This window comes from Eubalaena glacialis, chromosome 4, assembly GCF_028564815.1.
Source record: "Eubalaena glacialis isolate mEubGla1 chromosome 4, mEubGla1.1.hap2.+ XY, whole genome shotgun sequence".
NCBI classification, from domain to species: domain Eukaryota; kingdom Metazoa; phylum Chordata; class Mammalia; order Artiodactyla; family Balaenidae; genus Eubalaena; species Eubalaena glacialis.
In genome coordinates this window covers 171,484,010-171,502,736 of record NC_083719.1, presented here as the reverse complement: position 1 = coordinate 171,502,736, position 18,727 = coordinate 171,484,010, and the positions used below count along the sequence as shown (strand labels likewise).

The window sequence follows — 18,727 nt, the reverse complement described above, 5'->3', positions numbered from 1 at the left end:
GCTCCCCTTACCCCCAATCCCAGGGAAAACATCTCCTCCCTTGCCTTGCTCATCACCCTCCCACAAATTCTCAGCATATGCCCAGAGAGCAACAGAGCCCTTAGACATCTTTCATCCCTGCTCTTTTATCTGTTTCCCCCAGACGTGCTGGAAAGAACATGTGTGTTCAGTGCACAGTCACTCATGCAGTGATCTTCCCCAGGAACCCCCTCCCCAGCCCCCTTCCCTCTTCTAGGCGGCAGAGCTGGGGGCTCTCACATGGCACTCTCGTTGCCTCCCCGTCCCCTGGACGCCCCCTTCTCTTGTGCCATGAGAGACTTGTAGGGCTTCCCCAGGCTGGGGAGGGTGAGTTCAGCTTCCTGCAGCTCCAGCTCCCGCTGAGACAAATGCTCAATGACGGCTGCTCCAATAGAGTCCCCCAGCACATTGGTCATGGTGCGAAGTCGATCACTGGAGGGGGCGGGGTGGGGAGAGACAAGCCACCGTTAATCAAGGTTTGAAGAGCTCCACAGAGAAGAGGGTGCAGCAGCCAGGAGCTCCTTGTGCCTAGAAGTTGGGGTTCACATTCTAGCCTAACACAGGGTGGACCAAGCTCTGATATGCTCACATTTGTTATTAGCAATGCAATTCTTTTTTTAAAAAAATGTAAACGTCTGATATGGAAAATTAGGGGTTATGAGCTGAACAGCATACAGGATGAGGAAGGTCACCACTGTGAGAAAACAAGGCCAGACTGAAGACCATCTAACTGAGCCTCAGATCCAGGTGACAGCTCCCAAGTGGGGACAAAAGTCCAGATTTTTATATGTAAACCTCCTATTTTTAAAAGTTGAGGGAATTCCCTGGCGGTCCAGTGGTTAGGACTCGGCGCTTTTACTGCCGAAGGTGCAGGTTCGATCCCTGGTCGGGGAACTATGATCCCTCGAGCCACACAGCGTGGCCAAAAATAAATAAATAAATAATAAAAAAATTAAAGTTGAGAATTTTTTTAAAATTTGCAAGCCAGCTCTGCCCCCAAGGATCACCTTTTTTGGTGACTTCTACATAAAACAGGTACGGCAGGGCTTTTCTGGATAATGGGGTAAAGACCCCATTGCTTACCTCCTCCCTGCCCTACTTCCCAAGGTTAACTCTATAGAATTTGGGATCCACATGGCTTGGGATAGTCCCCCAGGCCACCTTTTCATTCTAAAATTCTAGAACTCTGTCCTTGCTGGAATAAGAGCCCATGTGTTGGGAGTGCTGCAGGGAAAGCGGAGGGTTCGAGGACAGATAGTACCAGAGTCGGAAGAGCACTCACAGGAACCAGTCCACAGCTATGATGAGCGTGATGTCTTCAGTGGGCAGGCCAACCGACGTGAGCACAATGACCATGGTGACCAGACCTGCCTGGGGGATGCCAGCAGCCCCAACGCTGGCTGCTGTAGCCGTGATACTGCACGTGGAGAGAGAACACAGCGAGGCAGGAGGAGGGAAGGGAGAGATGAGGCAGTGTCAGAAGAGACACAAAAGAAGGGAAGGGGTCAGTTCCCCAGGGCATCTTAAATCAAATTCCCCAAAATAACGAGCAAATCCAAAGGAACTTTCATTGAATGCCAATGCAGTTATGTTCCCTCGTCCTTTGTTGGGATCTGGTTAGACGTCCACCCAATGATAGAGGTTTTAAATAATTCATACTGCAGATGCAAGAGTAAGGATTTAACCAGCTGCTTCTGGGGACTGGAAGAGGGCAGAAGAATCAACCTGGGCAGCAGCCGTAAAGCAGAAGCTTGAGTTCCCCCATGTGCACATATGCTAGAAGTAGGTAGGTCAGTATAGACAGGTCCAGCTGCCAGGAACAGAACTCTGGAAGGTGGGCCAAATTTAGAGTCAAAAGAAGAAATTGTCTATGGTGCTGAGTGAATTTTAAAAATTAGACATTTACACATATAAGGTTTTGGAAAACTAAAAGGTAAAACACATAGAAAATGAAAGAGATGGTGATCCACCATCAAGTAGAGGGTCAGACTGGATCACAAGTAGGCTAGATTTTAGCTCCTGCATCAATTCGGATGTCTAGCATGGTGTGCTAAGAAGAATTATAAAACCACTGGGCTTGCCAGGAAAGGTGTTAGGGCCCTGAGGTTGACGCCCCCGCTCCCTGGTGGCTTCTGAAGCCCTTTCCCAAATTCTATAGTCGTGAACATAGAGCTACTCAAGATACTTAACACAGACGATGTCTCTTACAGAACAGTGATTGAGCAAATATTTGGGCTCACGAACAGGGAATGGACTTTGGGGTCCAGCAGATTTTATTCGTCAGCTGTACACCCTTGGACATAAACTCAGAGCCTATATTCCCTCATCTATAGAATGGTAGACATATACCTATCTTGAGGGTTTATTATGAGCAGTAAAATAGAACAGTGCTTTGAGAATAGGGCCCCAAGAAGGGTCATTACTACTATTATCCTAAGTGAGAGAGAATACCTCTTCCGAGTGCTGGCCCTGGCATAAACAGTGATCTGTGCATGCCCTTGGGAGGCAGGCATCATGCTCTCAATGGAATGATAAGATCCAGCTAATTCCACCTGGATCCAATAATCCAACTCAAACTTTTTTAAGTTTAGATTCAGTCCAAACTAGGAATCCCTAACCATCCAATCACAATCTGCCACTAAATTCTGAAGCAATTACCTGATGGGTCTCAAGCTGGCCATTGCCACCAAGCTCTTTGCATAGATTAGAAGCTAGAAGTGATGCTCAGTTCCCTGATCCATTTAAGAACACCCCTCCAAAGTCCTTACCCTTTTTGATGACTTCTCTACTCCCCAGAATGTGAAAGCTCCCCATGAAAAGTGCTCACTGCAATGTTTGGGACCCTAAGCTAGACAAACAAACAAACCAAAACGTGTTCCTTTGAAATTATCTTCATGTCATCTTCACTGCATCCTTGGTTTCCCCTAGAAAAGGCTTCTCATACCACAGCCTTCTGTTGTAAAGGCAAGGAAGATTGTTTGAAGAAAGACTCAGAGGCGATCTCTGGGTTGTGTGGTAACAAGGTAGCTGGGACTTCCTCTACCCATAGTAGAAGGGACTTCACATGGGCTCAACATCTCACAGAACCTCCAGATGCTATCAGCCATAGTGCCCAGATTTAAGCTGTATCCCTGAATGTCCCTAAGCCATTGGGACACAAGTTCAGACTGTTTTCCTTATCTGCAGAGTGGTCTCTCAGAACCCCTATAAAAAGAGAGAGCACTCCATCCTGCTGCTGACCCCAGTTATCAGTATTTCCAGCCAAGCCAGCTTTGTACTATACTGCATGACATTGTGGTACCTGCCTTTATCCACAATCCCTATGTAGCCAAGAGGGGCAGAGAGCTGTTAGGGAGGGTAGGATGCTCCCTTAAAGAGCATGGGCCCTGGAGTCCAATTTCCCTGAGATCATTAGCATTCTAGGTCTAAGGTCTTTATTTTTATAATATGTGGGAGACATCAGCATGCCTTCATATGCTAGAGAGAAAGGTCAAGTAGAGGCAGTGGAGTTGAAAATGCAAGTAAGCAATGGAATAGCTGACAGAGTTAGGAGATAGGAGGGATGAGATTTGGGGAATTGTAGAGGAATGAGTTTTGAATAGAGCAACAGATCCATGTTTAAACTGAGATCAGGGGAAAGAAAGCATGGATGGATGCATACCACAATGAATTTGAGTTGTGGGAGCAGAAAGTTGGGTCCATTCACACTCAGTAACCTCAGTGACACCCCTGAGGTATAAGGCAATATGATCTTTTACATGGAAGAAAATTGGAGAATGGAGCTGGAAGATAAATAGACTGGAGATTTGGAATGAGGGATGGATAATGGTGCCACCATATAACTGGGTGGTTTGTCAACCCTGGATGCACAGTAGTATCACCTGGGCAGTTTTCACAAACATACCAATGCCTATACCCTACCCCCACCATAACAAAGTCAGAGCCTCAGGGAGTAGGTGGTCTTGGGTAATGCTAATGTGTAGCCAAGACTTTGAATCACTGATATAAAGGGATTTCTGAGTGGAAATACACTTAGCTGATCATGTAATGCGTCGTCTTGTAGTGGTCACTGCAGTAATCACCACAGTGGGTAGATTTTTCTCTAGCTGGGTTCAGACACCTTGACATAGGAATAGATAAAGTGGTTGGTTGAAATCCCCAGTGCTGAGGATTTGGAAAGACCAAGGGGTAAGGATGTCAAAGACACTCTCAAGAAAATGAAAGAATGAAGCGCCATACTCTCTGGTCTGGAAGCTCATGGTTCCAAGTGTGGTCCCTAGACCAGCAGCATCAGCATCACCTCTGAACTTGTTAGAAATGCAGAATCTCAAGCCCCAACCCAGACCCACTGAATCAGAATCTGCTTTTGAACAAGACTCCCAAGTGATTAGTATGCACATAAACGTTTGAGAGGCACTGAACTAAAACACATAAAGGGAAAGTGAAACCATAATGGAGGGAATGAGAGGAGTTGAAGAAGCAAAAATTTTCATGGAATTAAAGAAAATACGTAGGGGAAGTGAAGTAAGAGGATGGAGAGATTGGAGACTGTGGCCATGATGCACATACTCGAGATGTCAGAGCAGGCTAAGCAGAGGCAAAGTCCAGGACATGGCCCCAAGGGTAGGTGGCTGGAATTCCAAAGGTCAGCGAACTTTGAAAAGAAGATGATGGAAGAGTCACCTGTTTGGATGTTGAAATTATTCAGGGAGAGGCTAAGAAAACGGAAAGAAAAAGAAAGCTATACAGCATCAGCTGAGTTAGATAACCCTTCTCTGGATTCCCAAAACTCTTACGCTACCCATAATAAGCAGATAATCTTTTTTTTAATTTGGCAAGGGCAGTAATGGAACTATGCATAGGACATCATGAGATGTCATTCAAAGAGCCCACGCTTGTAAAATATTTAATGCTGTGTATGGCACATAGCAAGTGTTTTATAAATGTTGGCCATCATCATCACCACTATCACCATCACCACCCTTATCACCCCATCACTACCATCACCACTATCAGCACCATCAACATCATCACCACTATCACCTCCGTAATCTACATCATCATCACCAACAGTGTCATCATCATCATCATCATCATCATCATCAGTGTGTCTTTTTCCTTCATTAGACTGGATCTTCCCTGAGTTCAGGAACCATGTCTTATTTTTTCCTGCACCCCTCAACACATCCTCCTTCCAACATCCAAAGACTCCCTTTACTTCTTGCTGTGACTCCCTCCCCTCCAACACCCCCAGCCAAGCTAATGACTTCTTAGGGCTCAGCTGTTGGCAGGTCCCACCCAAGGCCAACTCACCTGATAGTTGTGATCTGACCCAGGTTGAGCTCGTAGTTGTTGACTTGAGCAATGAAGATGGCGGCCAGGGCCTCATAGAGGGCAGTGCCATCCATGTTGACGGTGGCCCCCACAGGCAGCACAAACCTGGTGATGCGGCGGTCCACACCCAGGCCCTCCTCCAGACAGCGGAAGGTGATGGGCAGTGTCGCCGAGCTGGGAGAGAGAACCCCAAGGGCTGAGAATAAGTGGTGGCAATGGGCGAAGGGAGGGCTCCCCCTGAGAACACTGGGAGGCAAAGTGGGAGCTAGAGCAAGGGGAAGACGGCAGGTGTCTAACATTTCAGAGGCTGATGACTGTGCATGGGGGAGAGGAACTCCTCTTGACACAGAGAGCACACAGCAATGAGGTCCCCCAGGCTGAAGGTCTCTTGACCCACCTAAAGCCAATAGCTGAGGGCTACTTACTAGACACTAGTTCATGTCACCAGTTCACTCTAACTATCCACTCCCAGAAAGGAGGCAAAGGGCCTTCTGAGCTCCCACACCTCAGGGCTAAGAGAGGGGTATTACAGAAGACTCCTATTCCCCACTTCCCATGTTTATTCAGGGAGTGACCTCAGCTACACTAACCTTCTAGGTCTCTCTCCCCACTTGGGATCAGCTGGTCCATAAAACATGTGCTCTGTCTGGTCAGCTTTATATCATGCAGTGAGAATCCTGGACCCACAAAGGGGATCTTTGGGTGTCCATGCCTGTGGCAACCTGGTGAGTTTAATTCTGGGGTACAATGGCACCAATCCGCCGTGGCCACAGATCAAAAGGCACATTCTCCAATAGGTGTTACAAGCAATAAAAATGATACTTTTCTTCTATCTGGTTGGCTCTAGTGATACCTCTCAGATTGTTTTGAATTTGATTGATGGTGGAGAGGGGAGTTCTTTATGAACCCCCTGAAACCACAAAAAGGAAGGAAGCCAAGGGAGCTCCCAGAGGCCATCTCAAGGGGAAATGAGACCCTATGAGGTAGAAAATGACTGAGATCATGAGGCATGTTGGACCCTTTGTCTTAACCTCAAAATTTGCAGTTGGTTCTCCCTCCATATTAAATAGAGAAACAGGGACTTCCCTGGTGGTCCAGTGGCTAGGACTCCATGCTCCCAATGCAGGGGGCCTGGGTTCGATCCCTAGCCAGGGAACTGAATCCCACATGCCGCAACTAAAAAGATCCCGCATGCTACACCGACGATCCCACACGCGGCAACGAAGATCCTACATGCTGCAACTAAGATCCAGCGCAGCCAAATAAATAAATCTTTTAAAAATAAACAAATAAATAGAGAAACAGAAAAGGAGGGAAAGGGGTTAGGAGAGCCAGCCCAGGACAAAGATCAGTGCCCAGGTGTTGAGCCACCTGGAGACCTTCAAGAGCACCTGACATTACTATACAACCCAGATGAGGTTCTATAGTGGCAGAGAGGGCAGGACTCCTAAGAGAGCCTGTGAAAGGCAAAGAGTGAACCTAGGAAGGGTACCAGTGGTGAGGAGCAAGGCCATACCTGGAAGACGTGCCCATGGCAGTGATGAGGGCCTGCAGTATTCCCCCAATGAAGGGGAAAGGATTCCGATGGGTGATGAGGAAGTAGATGAGAGGCAGGATGCCACCGGCATGAAGGAACAAACCCACGATGACGGTCAGGGTGTACATGCCCAGCTGACCCCCCAGGACGGCCATGTCTTCCATCTCTAGGATCTTGCCAGCAATCAGGAACAGGATGCCCACAGGTGCATACCTGGGCCAAGCCAGACACCTGTCAGGCCTCCCTCATGACCTCCCCTACAAGCCTGGAGCTAGCATCCCCCAGGCTTTGCCGACATAGACCCTGGAGCCAGGCAACATCCGCCATACAGCACCCTACCCCACTCCAACCTTCCCCACAAGATAACAAATGGGGCTGGGTCCCACAAATAAATCCCACCTTTTCTTCCTGCTTCCCCACAGCTCGCCCTCAGAGAGTAGAAGAGCTCCTACAACTCCAATATATGCATTCTTACAAGGTGTCTCCTTCACCCACCCCCCAATTCAAATCCCCCCAGATAATCACTGTCCTCAGGGCTTTTTCCCTAGACATCGCCCAGACACTCCCTATCTCTGGCCTTCTAACGTCCCTTATTCACTTCCCCCAACTCTTTGCTCTACATTTGTAACCTGTATGCCCCTATTCTCTTTCCTATAAGTGCATATTCTCACTCATTCACCAGCCCTAAGTTATTTCACCTGGATTTCCCACAGACGTCTTAAACAACCTGTCTTAAATATTATACGATATTGCTTATATGTGGAATCTAAAAAAAAATTGTACAAATGAACCTATTTACAAAACAGAAATTGAGTCACAGCTGTAGAAAACAAACTTATGGATACCAAGGGGGAAAGGTGGGGGAGGGATAAATTGGGAGATTGGGATTGACATATACACACTACTATAGATAAAATAGATAACTAATAAGAACCTACTGTAGAGCACAGGGAACTCTATTCAATATTCTATAATGACCTATACGGAATAAAATGTGAAAAAGAGTGGATATATGTATGTATATATAACTGACTCACTTTGCTGTATAGCAGAAGCTAACACAACATTGTAAATCAACTACACTCCACTAAAAAATTAATTATAAACAACCTGTCATTAAATTATCTGTTCATTCACTCAACAAATATCCATTGAGCACCTACTCTGTTCCAGTCACATGGTCCCTGCCCTCATGGTGCTTACATCCTAATGGGGGAACTATGCAATACACAGAGAAATATGTCATTAAAAACTTCAGGTGGTGATAACTACAAAAGAGAATCAGTGAGTGGGGCTGTAAGAATGAGTGGTCAGGGAGGGCTTCTCTGAAGAGGTGACATTTATGCTGATACCTGAATGATGAAAAGGAACCATGCATATTTGAGGGGAAAGCATTGCAGGCACAGTTCAAAGACCTTGAGATGGATGTGAGCTAGGAGTATTGGAGGAGCAGAAAGAAGACCAGTATAGCTGGAGCAGTGAGAAGAGTAGAGAAGACAGATGAAGCAAGTTCATAGGGGGCTCACCTGTTTTCCCCTCAAACCAGCCCATTGCTTAGTTTTGTGAGTTTCTGCCAGTGATGCCATAATTCACCCATCACCAGGCTTTCTTTGTTATTTCTCTCTCTTTAGAAATTGAAGTCTACACTTGGTCATTGTCATGGGGGATGTACTGGAGGAGGTGAGGACCGCTTGGGGAGTTGGTACAACAGCTTAGGTCAGAAATGATGAGACCCAAGCTGAGGTTGTGGGAATGAGGATACAGGGGACTCCTCCAGCCACATCTGTATTCCCCAAGCTGGGCTCGAGGTTAGCCCTGGTGGGTGGTTGCTGAGTTGTCTCCAACTCTAGACCTACCTCTGTGAATAATCCGTAAACTCCTTTCTCAAATCCCTCACCTCCATCCTTCCTTTCTCACACTCTGCAAAATTCCTCAACTCTGGATCAATTGCACATGACTTCTTTCCTCCTATACTCGGCTACCTGGCACATACGGATATTTTCCCAAACATGCCAATGACATCGCTATAAACTCATGGTTCCCAATTCAGTTGAGCTTTCAATATTCCTTTTCAACCTTCTTGCTTGTCCTTGATAAGCTTCCCCTCCCAATCCCCTCAGCTGCTTTTCCAAGCTCTCAACTTAGCCTCTAGCCCCCCACCCAACTTTCAAATTATTTGGGATGATGTACAAAGTCTTCCTCAATTTGGGAAGACAGCCTCGTTAACATCTTCCACCACCACTCCCAAGGTATGCTCCCACCTTCTTGAACTCCTCACCATTCTCCAAACAACTCAGGTCCTTTCAAGCTTTGCATGTTCTATTCCCTCTGCTTGAAGTGCCTCTCCCTTCCTCCTGTCCTGTTGGATTCCTACTCACCTTTCAAGACCCAAGTAAGAGGTGGACGTCTCCATGACTTCCTCCTCACCTTCCCAGACAGAGTTCACTGCATATCCCTCATTGGCTGCTTACTTATCCATATTCCCTATACTTTTTTAATGTCTCTTGACTCTAGAACCTTCCATCTTGTATTATATTTATCTACTATGTGTCTGTCTCCTCCAAGACTTTGAAAGCTCTTTGAGGACAAGGACTGAATTCAATGTATCTCTGTATTCCAGAGTTCAAAACAAAGTCAGCCTGGGAAAATGTCTGCTGAAAGAGTGAAGGGATTTAAAGAATGAATGAATGAATGCGTCAATTAAGGAATAATCAGTGAGTGGATAAATGAGTGAGAAAATGAGCAAATGAGACATGAATGATGGGTGAGTGAATGAATGAGTGGGTTAAGCAAATGGATGAATGAATGCAAGGAATATTTGACTGAGTGAATGAGAGAATAACAAATGTAGAGATGAACAAGTGAGTCAAAGAATGAGTCCAAATGAATAGATGACTTGGTGAGTAAATCAATCAATCAATCAAAGAATTAACTAATGCATGGATGAGTTTGTGAATGAATTTATGAGTGAATGAACGTATGAATGAGTGACTTAACCAATGCACAGAAAAATGAACAAATGAATGGGAAAATGAATGAACCAATTCATGGAAGAATGAAGATAGATAAATAAATGAATGGATAATTTGGCCAATCCATAGCAGAATGAGAAGATGAATAGATAAATGATGGAGTGAATGAACAATGCACAGAAGCTTGAGTACAAATGAATAAATGAGTGAATAAATAGATGAACAAGGGAGTGAATGAGTGAATAAATCATTGCACAAAGGTATGAATGAATGAGTGAGTGAATGAGCAAAGGGTGTGAATTAACCAATACATATATAAATGACTTTGGCCAAGTGGTCCCAACAACCACTTCAGGAGCTGCCCCACAGCCTGACTTCCCAGCCCTGACAACACCCTTCTGTGTGCCATCACCACCACCCCCCCGCCCCTGTCACAGCCCAGCACTCACCAGATAATGATGCCCACCAGCCTCATAATAGCCTCATTGAGGCTGTCGAAGAAATCCCGCAGGACTCGGCCCTTGTGTTTCATGCCACCGATGACCAGCCCAAAGGCCACCGAGAAGACCACAAGGCCCAGGGCGTTGATGCCATTGGCTGAGCCAGGCACAGGCACAGTCTCCTCAAAGCTCAGCACCTCCTGCAAGGTGCCCATGGCCCGTGTGACATTTTCCAAGAGGCTGCTTCCGTTCTCCATTGAGGATAAAGGAGGCATGGAGGTGCCCAGCTCAGATCCATTATCTGTCCTCACAATGGTCCTGGTTACCAACCTCGTGCTGTACTGCGTCTTAAACTGAAATAAGGAGATATTGGGCCATAGACGAATGCATAGTAAATTGAGTGCATAAACAGGTTAATGAGGGAGTGAACAACCAATGAATGGAAGAATGAGTAAAGATTCTGCATTTTTCACAAGCTTCCTGGGCAATGCTCAGACAGGTTTTGGGGTCTGTCTCCTCAACTGTCTATGATCAGAAGCCTTGGTTCCTCCTCCATTACCGTCCCCAGGCAGCCTTTGACCTAAGTCCTTCTCTCTAACCTTGCCTTGATCACCACACCAATAGGAAGCACATTCTTTCTTTCAGACTCTTCCAAAAGCCCCTGGGCAATGCTCTGTCAGGTCCTTCTTCCCATCCCTCACTCCTGGACCATTCACTCAGCAGCAAGCTCCCCCAACCCTCCAAACCTCCTTGATCAGACTATGTACTTCCCCCTGACCTGTTTGAAGCAGGCCTCCACAAGGTTGGGCGGAAACATATTTCTGCAGAAAAATATCAGATGAATGAACGTGGTTAGACCTTAGAAGAGAATCTAGACTGATAACAGTAATAATAATTGCAATGGCAACGATAATAATAGCAGCCAACATCTGAAAACCGATCTAAGTGCCTTACCTAGGTGATCTGATTTAAACACCACAATAATCCTAAAAGTGAGTGTTATTGATGTCCCCATTTTACATACAAAGAAACCAAAGCACAAAGAACTTATGTAAGTTACCCAAAGCCACACAAATCCTAAGGGGTACAGATGGACCTCAAATTCAGGCCTGTCTGAGCCCTTTGGTAGGACCCTATGCCACCTCAGGGACTTCAATTCACACACAGTGATGTCTCCAAAAAAAAATACGGAAAGCTCCTGAACTCTTCCAACGCTAGGTTCCCCCCCAAGTCAGTGACTAAGGTAGAACTATGACCAGCCTTGATTCTGGCAGGCAAAATCTTGCTACTTTAATAGAATCATTCACCTTCCAATGGATCTTGGGAACACCAGACAAATACCATTTGTCCTGAGCCCATCTCAAGATGCTGCGACTATAGCCTCCCTAGCCTACGGGTCAAAAGATCATATCCTAGGAGTAAGCTGCTCTCAGAGGATTTGTGCAAGGCTCCAGGACAGAAAATAGGTACCAAAAAAACTAGGCCCAACTTGGGTGTTGCATTTCCAGGTTGGATTAGCCTGTCCCCTTTGTCTCCCCTTGAGTATAGGTTGTTACATGTAGGGCTGGAATTCCCATCAGAATTGGAAAGGACGTCACCTGACCAGGTCCATGAAGGCATCGGCCGTGGGAATGGTCTCGATCCGGCCCTCTCGGTGCAGCCCCTCCTTGGAGCCCTTCCCAGGATGGATGATGGTTACCATGAGGATGCCGATGAAGACCGCGATGACGGTGGTCACCATGTAGTATACAGCTGCCCGCATACCCATCCGCCCTGTCGCCTTGTTATCCAAGGACGCCATACCTGGAGGACAGGTGGTGCAGCCCGAGCAGCCCCATCCACATCCCACCACCCACTCTCCCATCCATTTGCTCCACACTCCCCACACTGCTACAACCATTCCACCAAGCATCCTTCCTCCTTTGCCCCACCCCACATCGCCATCCTCCAACTCCCATTCTATGTTCCAAATACGCCTTCCACTCCATCCTTTATCCCAAGCACCACTTCACTAACCTTCCCTCTATTCCAAGCCAACATTTTCAACCCCCACTCCATCCTCTATTCACCCCTATTTTGCACCATAACCTCATCTGCATTGCTCTCTTCATCCTCCTATCCACCCCAAAATCACACCTCCCTCCAACCCAGCTCACTATACACTATCTGTAGTAGATACTTTTGGTCCCCTATCAAGACACCCTTTACCGTGCTGATACACCTATCCTTCCACAGCTGAGCGTGTTGGCTGCTAACAACTCATGCTGCCCCCTTCTCTTGAGGGCTGCCCTCAGCAGAACAGGAGCTTACTCACCCACAAAGTCCCCATGGGAGACCTATAGCCAATGACTGATTGGTCCAGGGATTCAAAAGGTCAGCTCCTTTGATTTAGACAGTGGCAGAGTTGTGGAGAACAATTCTGTAGTGTTGCACATTCTCCAGAGCTCCCCATGAGATCAGGCTGAGAGGCCAACCTTCTTCTGAACCCACATTTCTACTTAGCTTCTTTCCCCATCCCATCCTGCTCACCTCACTTCCTCATAGGTTTCTCTTGAGAGCTACCCCTCAATAAGTCACTTGTGCAAATAGCCCCTTCTCAGTCTCTGCTTCTAAGGAAACCCAACCCAAGAAATCATTCTTCCATCCCTTTATCTTCGTACCCATCCCAAAATCTGGAGATTGGCAATCAACCACCCATGGGCCAAATCTGGCCCGCTGCCTGTTTTTGTAAATAAAGTTTTATTGGAACACTGCCATGCCCATTTGTTTACATACTAATCTGCTGCTGCTTTTGCACTACAACAGAATTGAAGAGTTGCAACAGAGACCACATGGTCCTTGAAGCTGAAAATGTTTTCTACCTGGCCCTTTACAGAAAAAGTTTGCCAACCCCTGCATAGGCCATCCATACTTCCACCGCCCCCCTCCACCCACCACCCTGTCACCTCTATCTCAAACACCTTCATCCACGTCCCACCCCATTACCTTCCACACCACATCCCAGCTACCTTCCCTGGCTGCCCCACAACAGCCTTCCTTTCATCTGTGGATGATACTAAGCCCCTCTCAGGCTGTAATTTTACCTCCAAGGAAAAGTACAGGAAAGCTACTGAGATAAGTATTGCAGATCATCTGGGTTCTGGAACCCAGGTCTGATTGGGATCAGGGCTTTGGCCAAAGACTCAGAGCTACGTGCATGCTCCATGTTTGAGGTCCTGAGTTGGGGAGGTGGTCCCATGCTTGGAACAGCCATGGCTCCAGGTTTGAGCTTGGACTCTGGGATGGGTCTTGGAGGCCAACACTGGCCTGGGCTCTCTCACCTGTGACCAGGCTGGAGACAATGAGTGGCAGCACCAGCATCTGCAGCATCCTCATGAGAAGCTCTCCAGGGAAAGAGAAGTACTTGATCTGGCGATAGCTGAGCTGGTACGGGCGCAGGGCAAAGGCCAGGCTGACCCCTAGAGCCAAAATGAGGGGTCTGTAGAGTTGAATTTGGTCACTGAGTCCCAAGCAAGGGCCATCCATCCATCCCTCCCAAGAAGGGCGTGTGTGTGGGTAGAGGTGAAAGAAAGAGAGAAACATTCTATGAGTGTGCGAGTTTGTGTGTACATTGTGGAATGTATGAATTTATGTGTTACTATGTTGATATGTGTGTAAATGTCTGCACACATTCATGTGTACATATGAACACATATGTGATAGTGTGTACTCACTTGTGCACATGTATCTGTGCCTGTATATGAGGGTCCATGTATATGAGATGCCCATGTTTTTCCTAAGTCACACAGGTATGACTTGTGTGTGTATGTTACTGTTTTCAAGCATGGGGGTACACATGTATTCAAGCTCTTAAGTGTGCCAGTGTGTGTGCAGAGGAATGCATGTGTGTGTGAACGTGTTTCTAAGTTCTAGTATATGTGTGCAAGTGTGTGTTTACTTTTTTGCACCTGTATGTTTTGTGCATTCATAAAAACATGTTCATGTTTGTGTGTGTTCGTATGCAGAAAGTGTGCGTTTGTATGGTGTACACTTATGCCTGTATATACACATGCATATAGATGAGGCATTGTGTGTACCCACAGATGTGTTTGCAAGAATGTATACCTATTTGTGTGAGCGCGTCCTGGGGAGGGGGCATGGTGGACGTGTGCACCTGTGCAGGTGAGAAGAAGTAAGTGGAGGGAAGAAATATGCTGTGCGGGGAACTTCCCTCAAGTCCTCGCCCTCCAGGGGCAGAGCCCGCCCCTCCCAGACGACTCACCAATGACCACGGCGCTGACGGTCAGCAAGATGAAGGCGTTCCGGCGCAGGAAGCGCAGCACGTGCTCAAGCGTCATCGTTTGCAGGCGCAAGCGCGTTCGCAGCGCTCTCTGCTGCAGGCCGTCCAGCAGCCGCTGCAGCCAGCCCACCCGGCCCAGCCGCTGGCCACTCTCCCGCAGAAACAAGCTGTTGCCATGGCTGCTCATCGTCTACCTGCGGGGTACAAAGGGGCCCGGGCCTGGTGAGGGGCCGGACAGAAGGTGGATGTGGGAAGAGGGGAAAGGTGGAAGAAGCTGGTGATGAACTCAGAGAGAGTCCAAACAGCAGGGGAGGGGCGGTGTCGGTCTGTTGGGGTGTGCCTGCGCTGGGCCACCTGAGAACACTGCCGGGGGTTCAAGGGTCATGTCCTGGCAGAAAAAGATCAAGGTCTCCAGAATCACTCCCAGGCATGGCTGGGAAGAGACAGAGAAGTAGGTCACAATATAATGGACGTTTTTTGCCATTCTCTAACTCCAGCCCCTCCTTATTTCATGAGATCATCACAAGTAACTGAGAGCTGACCCAGCTCACAAACCAGACTCACAAATCTTTGCTGAGCATCAACTTCACTCAGAGCCTTAAACAAGGCACTCTGTGGTTAGCCCCCCAAATTAATACAGTTTGGTGTCTAGCCTGGAGGTGCCACCAAATGGGCTTTCCACAACGACAGAATCAGCAGGTGCCTGGCGAACAGTTCGTGCCCAATAAATGCAGCTGCTCTGTGTGAATGCCCAAGTGAGCAACAGGGAGAGGGAGAGTCCCATGGGATGGAAATGGTGATAATTCTTGATCCCAGCACCTCCTCAGGATCCATTTTTGAAGAAAAATGTGATGTTCACAGTCACTCTGGGGTGCCAGGCACTGTTTCCCAAACTTCAGACTCTTTACATTCAGCCATATCCATGTCACCTTATTTACTTACCTAAATAAATGTAATCCAAACTGGAAACTTTAGATCATTACTTGAAATGCTTATTCTATCTTAATACACATTAAATAAAATGCATATAAGAAATAAAACTTGCCTATCCTTTTACCAACTAAACACCTTACATGTATAGGGCAGCTTGGAAATTGTGAGGAACATTTGCCTTCATGAGTCTGAGGAAAATTTGCCTTCATGGCCCCTTCCTCCATTAAAATATATATTAAAATAATATTTGGTATAATTTGGTATGCCAAGTTGGTATAAAAAGGAATGTATTATTTTGGAACTAGATCAAGGTGATTGTTGTACAATGTTGCAAAGGAACTAAATGCCACTGAATGCCACTTTAAAATGGTTGGTTTTCTGTTGTGTAAATTTCACCCCAATTTTTTAGATGAGAACAGTAATATTACATATTAAAACATTTTCTTTGACTTGAAAGTTAAATTCTTTATTCTGATTTTAAAAGAAGCGAAAACGTTTGCATGGGTGTCCCTAAAAGTATCGTGGGCCCTGGGCACCTCCTATTCCAGAAAGATAAGCAGGCTTACCTATACTGATCTCACAGCAAAATGTGGCAGCACCCTTCTTGTAGGCATACTGGCAATTCTGTTATCCCTATAGATTCATCCCCAGGCAAAAGGCTGACCACTACAGTTGGCATTGCCCGGGCTCCCTTGCCCTTTCAGTCTGGCCAGTGGAAAACAGCAGGAGAATGGAAGGTGGGAGGAGATGTAGGTGGAGCATTCTCTCAGCTCCCCCTGCCAGGCCCGTTTGGCATTGACTGTATTCCTCTACCTAAGGCCACAGCTCCCACTGAACGATCCTCTGCAGCTCTTGGCCATGTGGACATCTTCTTTGGAAAAATGACTATTTAGTTCCTCTGCCCATTTTTCAATCAGATTGTTTATGACTTTTGTTATTGAGTTGTATGAAATCTTTATATATTTTGGATATTAACGCTTTATCCAATGTATGGTCTGCAAAATTTTTCTACCATTCTGTAGGTTGGCTTTTCATTTTGTTGTTTCTTTTGCTGTGCAGAAGCTTTTAAGTTTGATGTAGTCACACTTGATTTTTGCTTTTGTTGTTTGTGCTTTTGGTGTCATATCAAAAAAAAAAAAAAAATCAGTGCTGGGACCAAAGTTGAGCAGCTTCTACCTTACATTTTCCTCTAGCAGTTTTATGGCGTCAGGCCTTATGTTTATGACTTGTATCCACTTCAAGTTAATTTTTGTGAGTGGTGTAAGATAGGGGTCTGATTTCAATATTCTTCGTTTGTTTATCCAGTTTCCCAACATCATTTGTTAAAGAGACTATCCTTTCCCCATTGAGTGTTCTTGGCTCCCTTGACATGATAGAGGTGCTACTGCTACAATGGAAATCACATTACAATATATCAATATATCAAAACAACATGGTGTACATCTTAAAGTTACACAATGTTATATATCATTGTGTTAACTGTATTAATATGTATTATAATTAAAAAATAAAGACAATCCTTTGTTACAGCCACAGCTCTCCCCAGGTCCCCCTCTTGCTCCCTCCCTGCAGCTCCCCGACTCTTGCAGATCTCTGAGTGCTGTGCCAACTTTACTGGTTTAACCCTGTAAATAGTCCTTAATTTTCAATTCCCCTTTTTGAGTGTGCTCTCTGCTTCCCGACAGATATACTAGATTCATCTAACTCCTAGAAAAAACTCTCCAAGCCACAGAAAGACAGTAAATATTGTATCCTGTGCTGGACTGTGCATATTTGGGTTGCCTGGGATGGCTGTACAGGTAAGGAGAACTTGGCCTCCCCAAGCTCCTCTCTGAGGTATCAGGGCTTCAGATACCTCTCCTTGCCACCAACCCCCTCCCAAGCCCTAACCCCAACCCCAGTGCCTGAATCCATCCAGATCAGGCAGGGAGTCTTTCAGAGACAGACCAATAGGTAGTTCCCTGAACTTTTTTTTGGCTGCTGCTGGCTGAGCAGGTACTATTCTGAGATCATTATCTTTCTCATCCTCTTTCGCCTTCCCCATATCCCAAGGATGCGGTATCTGCCTCAGCTTTCCAGGTCCTGCTTCCTCCAGCTCTAAGCCCTGGTTCCCAGTGTCAAACCCCAGTTGGGGTCCTGATTCAAAGGATCTGTCACTTGAAACCATGATGTTTTTTTTTCAGCTGGCTGTGAAAAATCCCGGACAGGAAACCACAGACTACATAGGAAATGTGTAATTATTCCCTCATCTCTTAAGATGTGTGTTCCCAGTCACCAAGAAATAGCATGAAGCTGCCCATGGGTCCCAAGGGAGTGTTCAGCTGCGATCCAAACTAGTCACAAAAAACTCCAGAGCTAGTTTTGTCTATTTCCTATCTCTTCCTTACGAAAAATGGTACAGTATAGAGCAGAGATGTACAAGCCATAGTCCAAGGACCAATTCTGGCCCGCTGCTTGCTTTTGTAAATAAAGTTTTATAGGCACATAGCCATACTCATTCTTTATGTACTATCTACAGCTACTTTTGTGCTACAACTGCTGAGTTGAGTTGTTGGAACAGAGATTTTATGGGTCTCCATACAATCTCTCTGGCCCTTTACTGAAAAATTTTGGAGGTCCCTGGCCTAGAGGAAAAGCGTACATGAGCTCTTTGTTTCAAATCCCACTCCAACTTTCAGGAACTGGTCACTTTCTGTGTGGCTTTGATGGCCCAATTCACGCGACACTTAGAACAGCACCTAGTGAGCATGAAATAGATGACAACCAAGGTTAATAAAAAGCAGAAATCCAACAGACACATGACTGAGGACTGAGGAAAATGTTGACAAGGGAGAGGGTCTTCCCATCAACTTGCTCGGTCCTGACTGCATTACTTGCCAAGCAATACTTGAACTTGTTTTCCCAGGATCTTGGCTTCCACTTGGCCGCTTCTCAGTCTCTCTTGGACCCCCGGGGGCCTTCTCCCCTCACCCTGGGTTCTCTCTTTTCTAGTCTTTCCTGGTCCTAGGCCTTCTCTTGGCCCTGCTTCTTAGGCTTCCTACTCAGGAAACAGCCCTTCGAGTGTTCCAGGATCTTCAGGGATTCAAGGACGGGTCCCCCACCTGGTTCTCACAACCTCCAGACTCTTAGATGTGATGAGAGGGGCATCTCTCAGAGCCAGGGGCAAAAAGGAAGGAACTCCTACATTCTAAAGCTGAAGCAACCTACAGTGGGC

At 46.4% G+C, this 18,727-nt stretch overlaps 1 protein-coding gene and 1 non-coding gene across 3 annotated transcripts; one reads left to right on the top strand and one right to left on the bottom strand.

Annotated features, from left to right (window-relative positions):
* Positions 1–254: 254 nt before the first annotated feature.
* On the bottom strand, positions 255–14,767 carry SLC1A6 (solute carrier family 1 member 6). Of its 2 annotated transcripts, XM_061188590.1 has the most exons (9): positions 14,563–14,767; positions 13,622–13,759; positions 11,900–12,104; positions 11,080–11,122; positions 10,311–10,654; positions 6,869–7,102; positions 5,332–5,526; positions 1,301–1,435; positions 255–450 (listed from the first exon to the last, which is right to left on the bottom strand). In XM_061188590.1, the coding sequence occupies exons 1-9, from the start codon at positions 14,765–14,767 to the stop codon at positions 255–257; spliced, it is 1,695 nt and encodes a 564-aa protein (XP_061044573.1). The 2 variants fall into 2 exon arrangements, with proteins under 2 accessions (XP_061044573.1, XP_061044574.1); XM_061188591.1 differs by lacking the exons at positions 255–450; positions 1,301–1,435; positions 5,332–5,526; positions 6,869–7,102; positions 11,900–12,104 and having other exon boundaries at positions 10,569–10,654.
* Positions 6,436–6,508, top strand: TRNAW-CCA (transfer RNA tryptophan (anticodon CCA)). Its single transcript has one exon. It is a non-coding gene; the product is annotated as a tRNA-Trp (tRNA).
* Positions 14,768–18,727: the final 3,960 nt, after the last annotated feature.

Coding starts and splice junctions, on each gene's coding strand:
- SLC1A6 (XM_061188590.1), bottom strand. CDS start 14,767: ATGAGCAGCCATGGCAACAGCTTGTTTCTGCGGGAGAGTGGCCAGCGG. Junction 5,527..6,868: donor GCCATGGGCACGTCTTCCAG/GTATGGCCTTGC, acceptor TCTCTCTCCCAG/CTCGGCGACACTGCCCATCA. Junction 451..1,300: donor ATAGCTGTGGACTGGTTCCT/GTGAGTGCTCTT, acceptor CGCCCCCTCCAG/TGATCGACTTCGCACCATGA.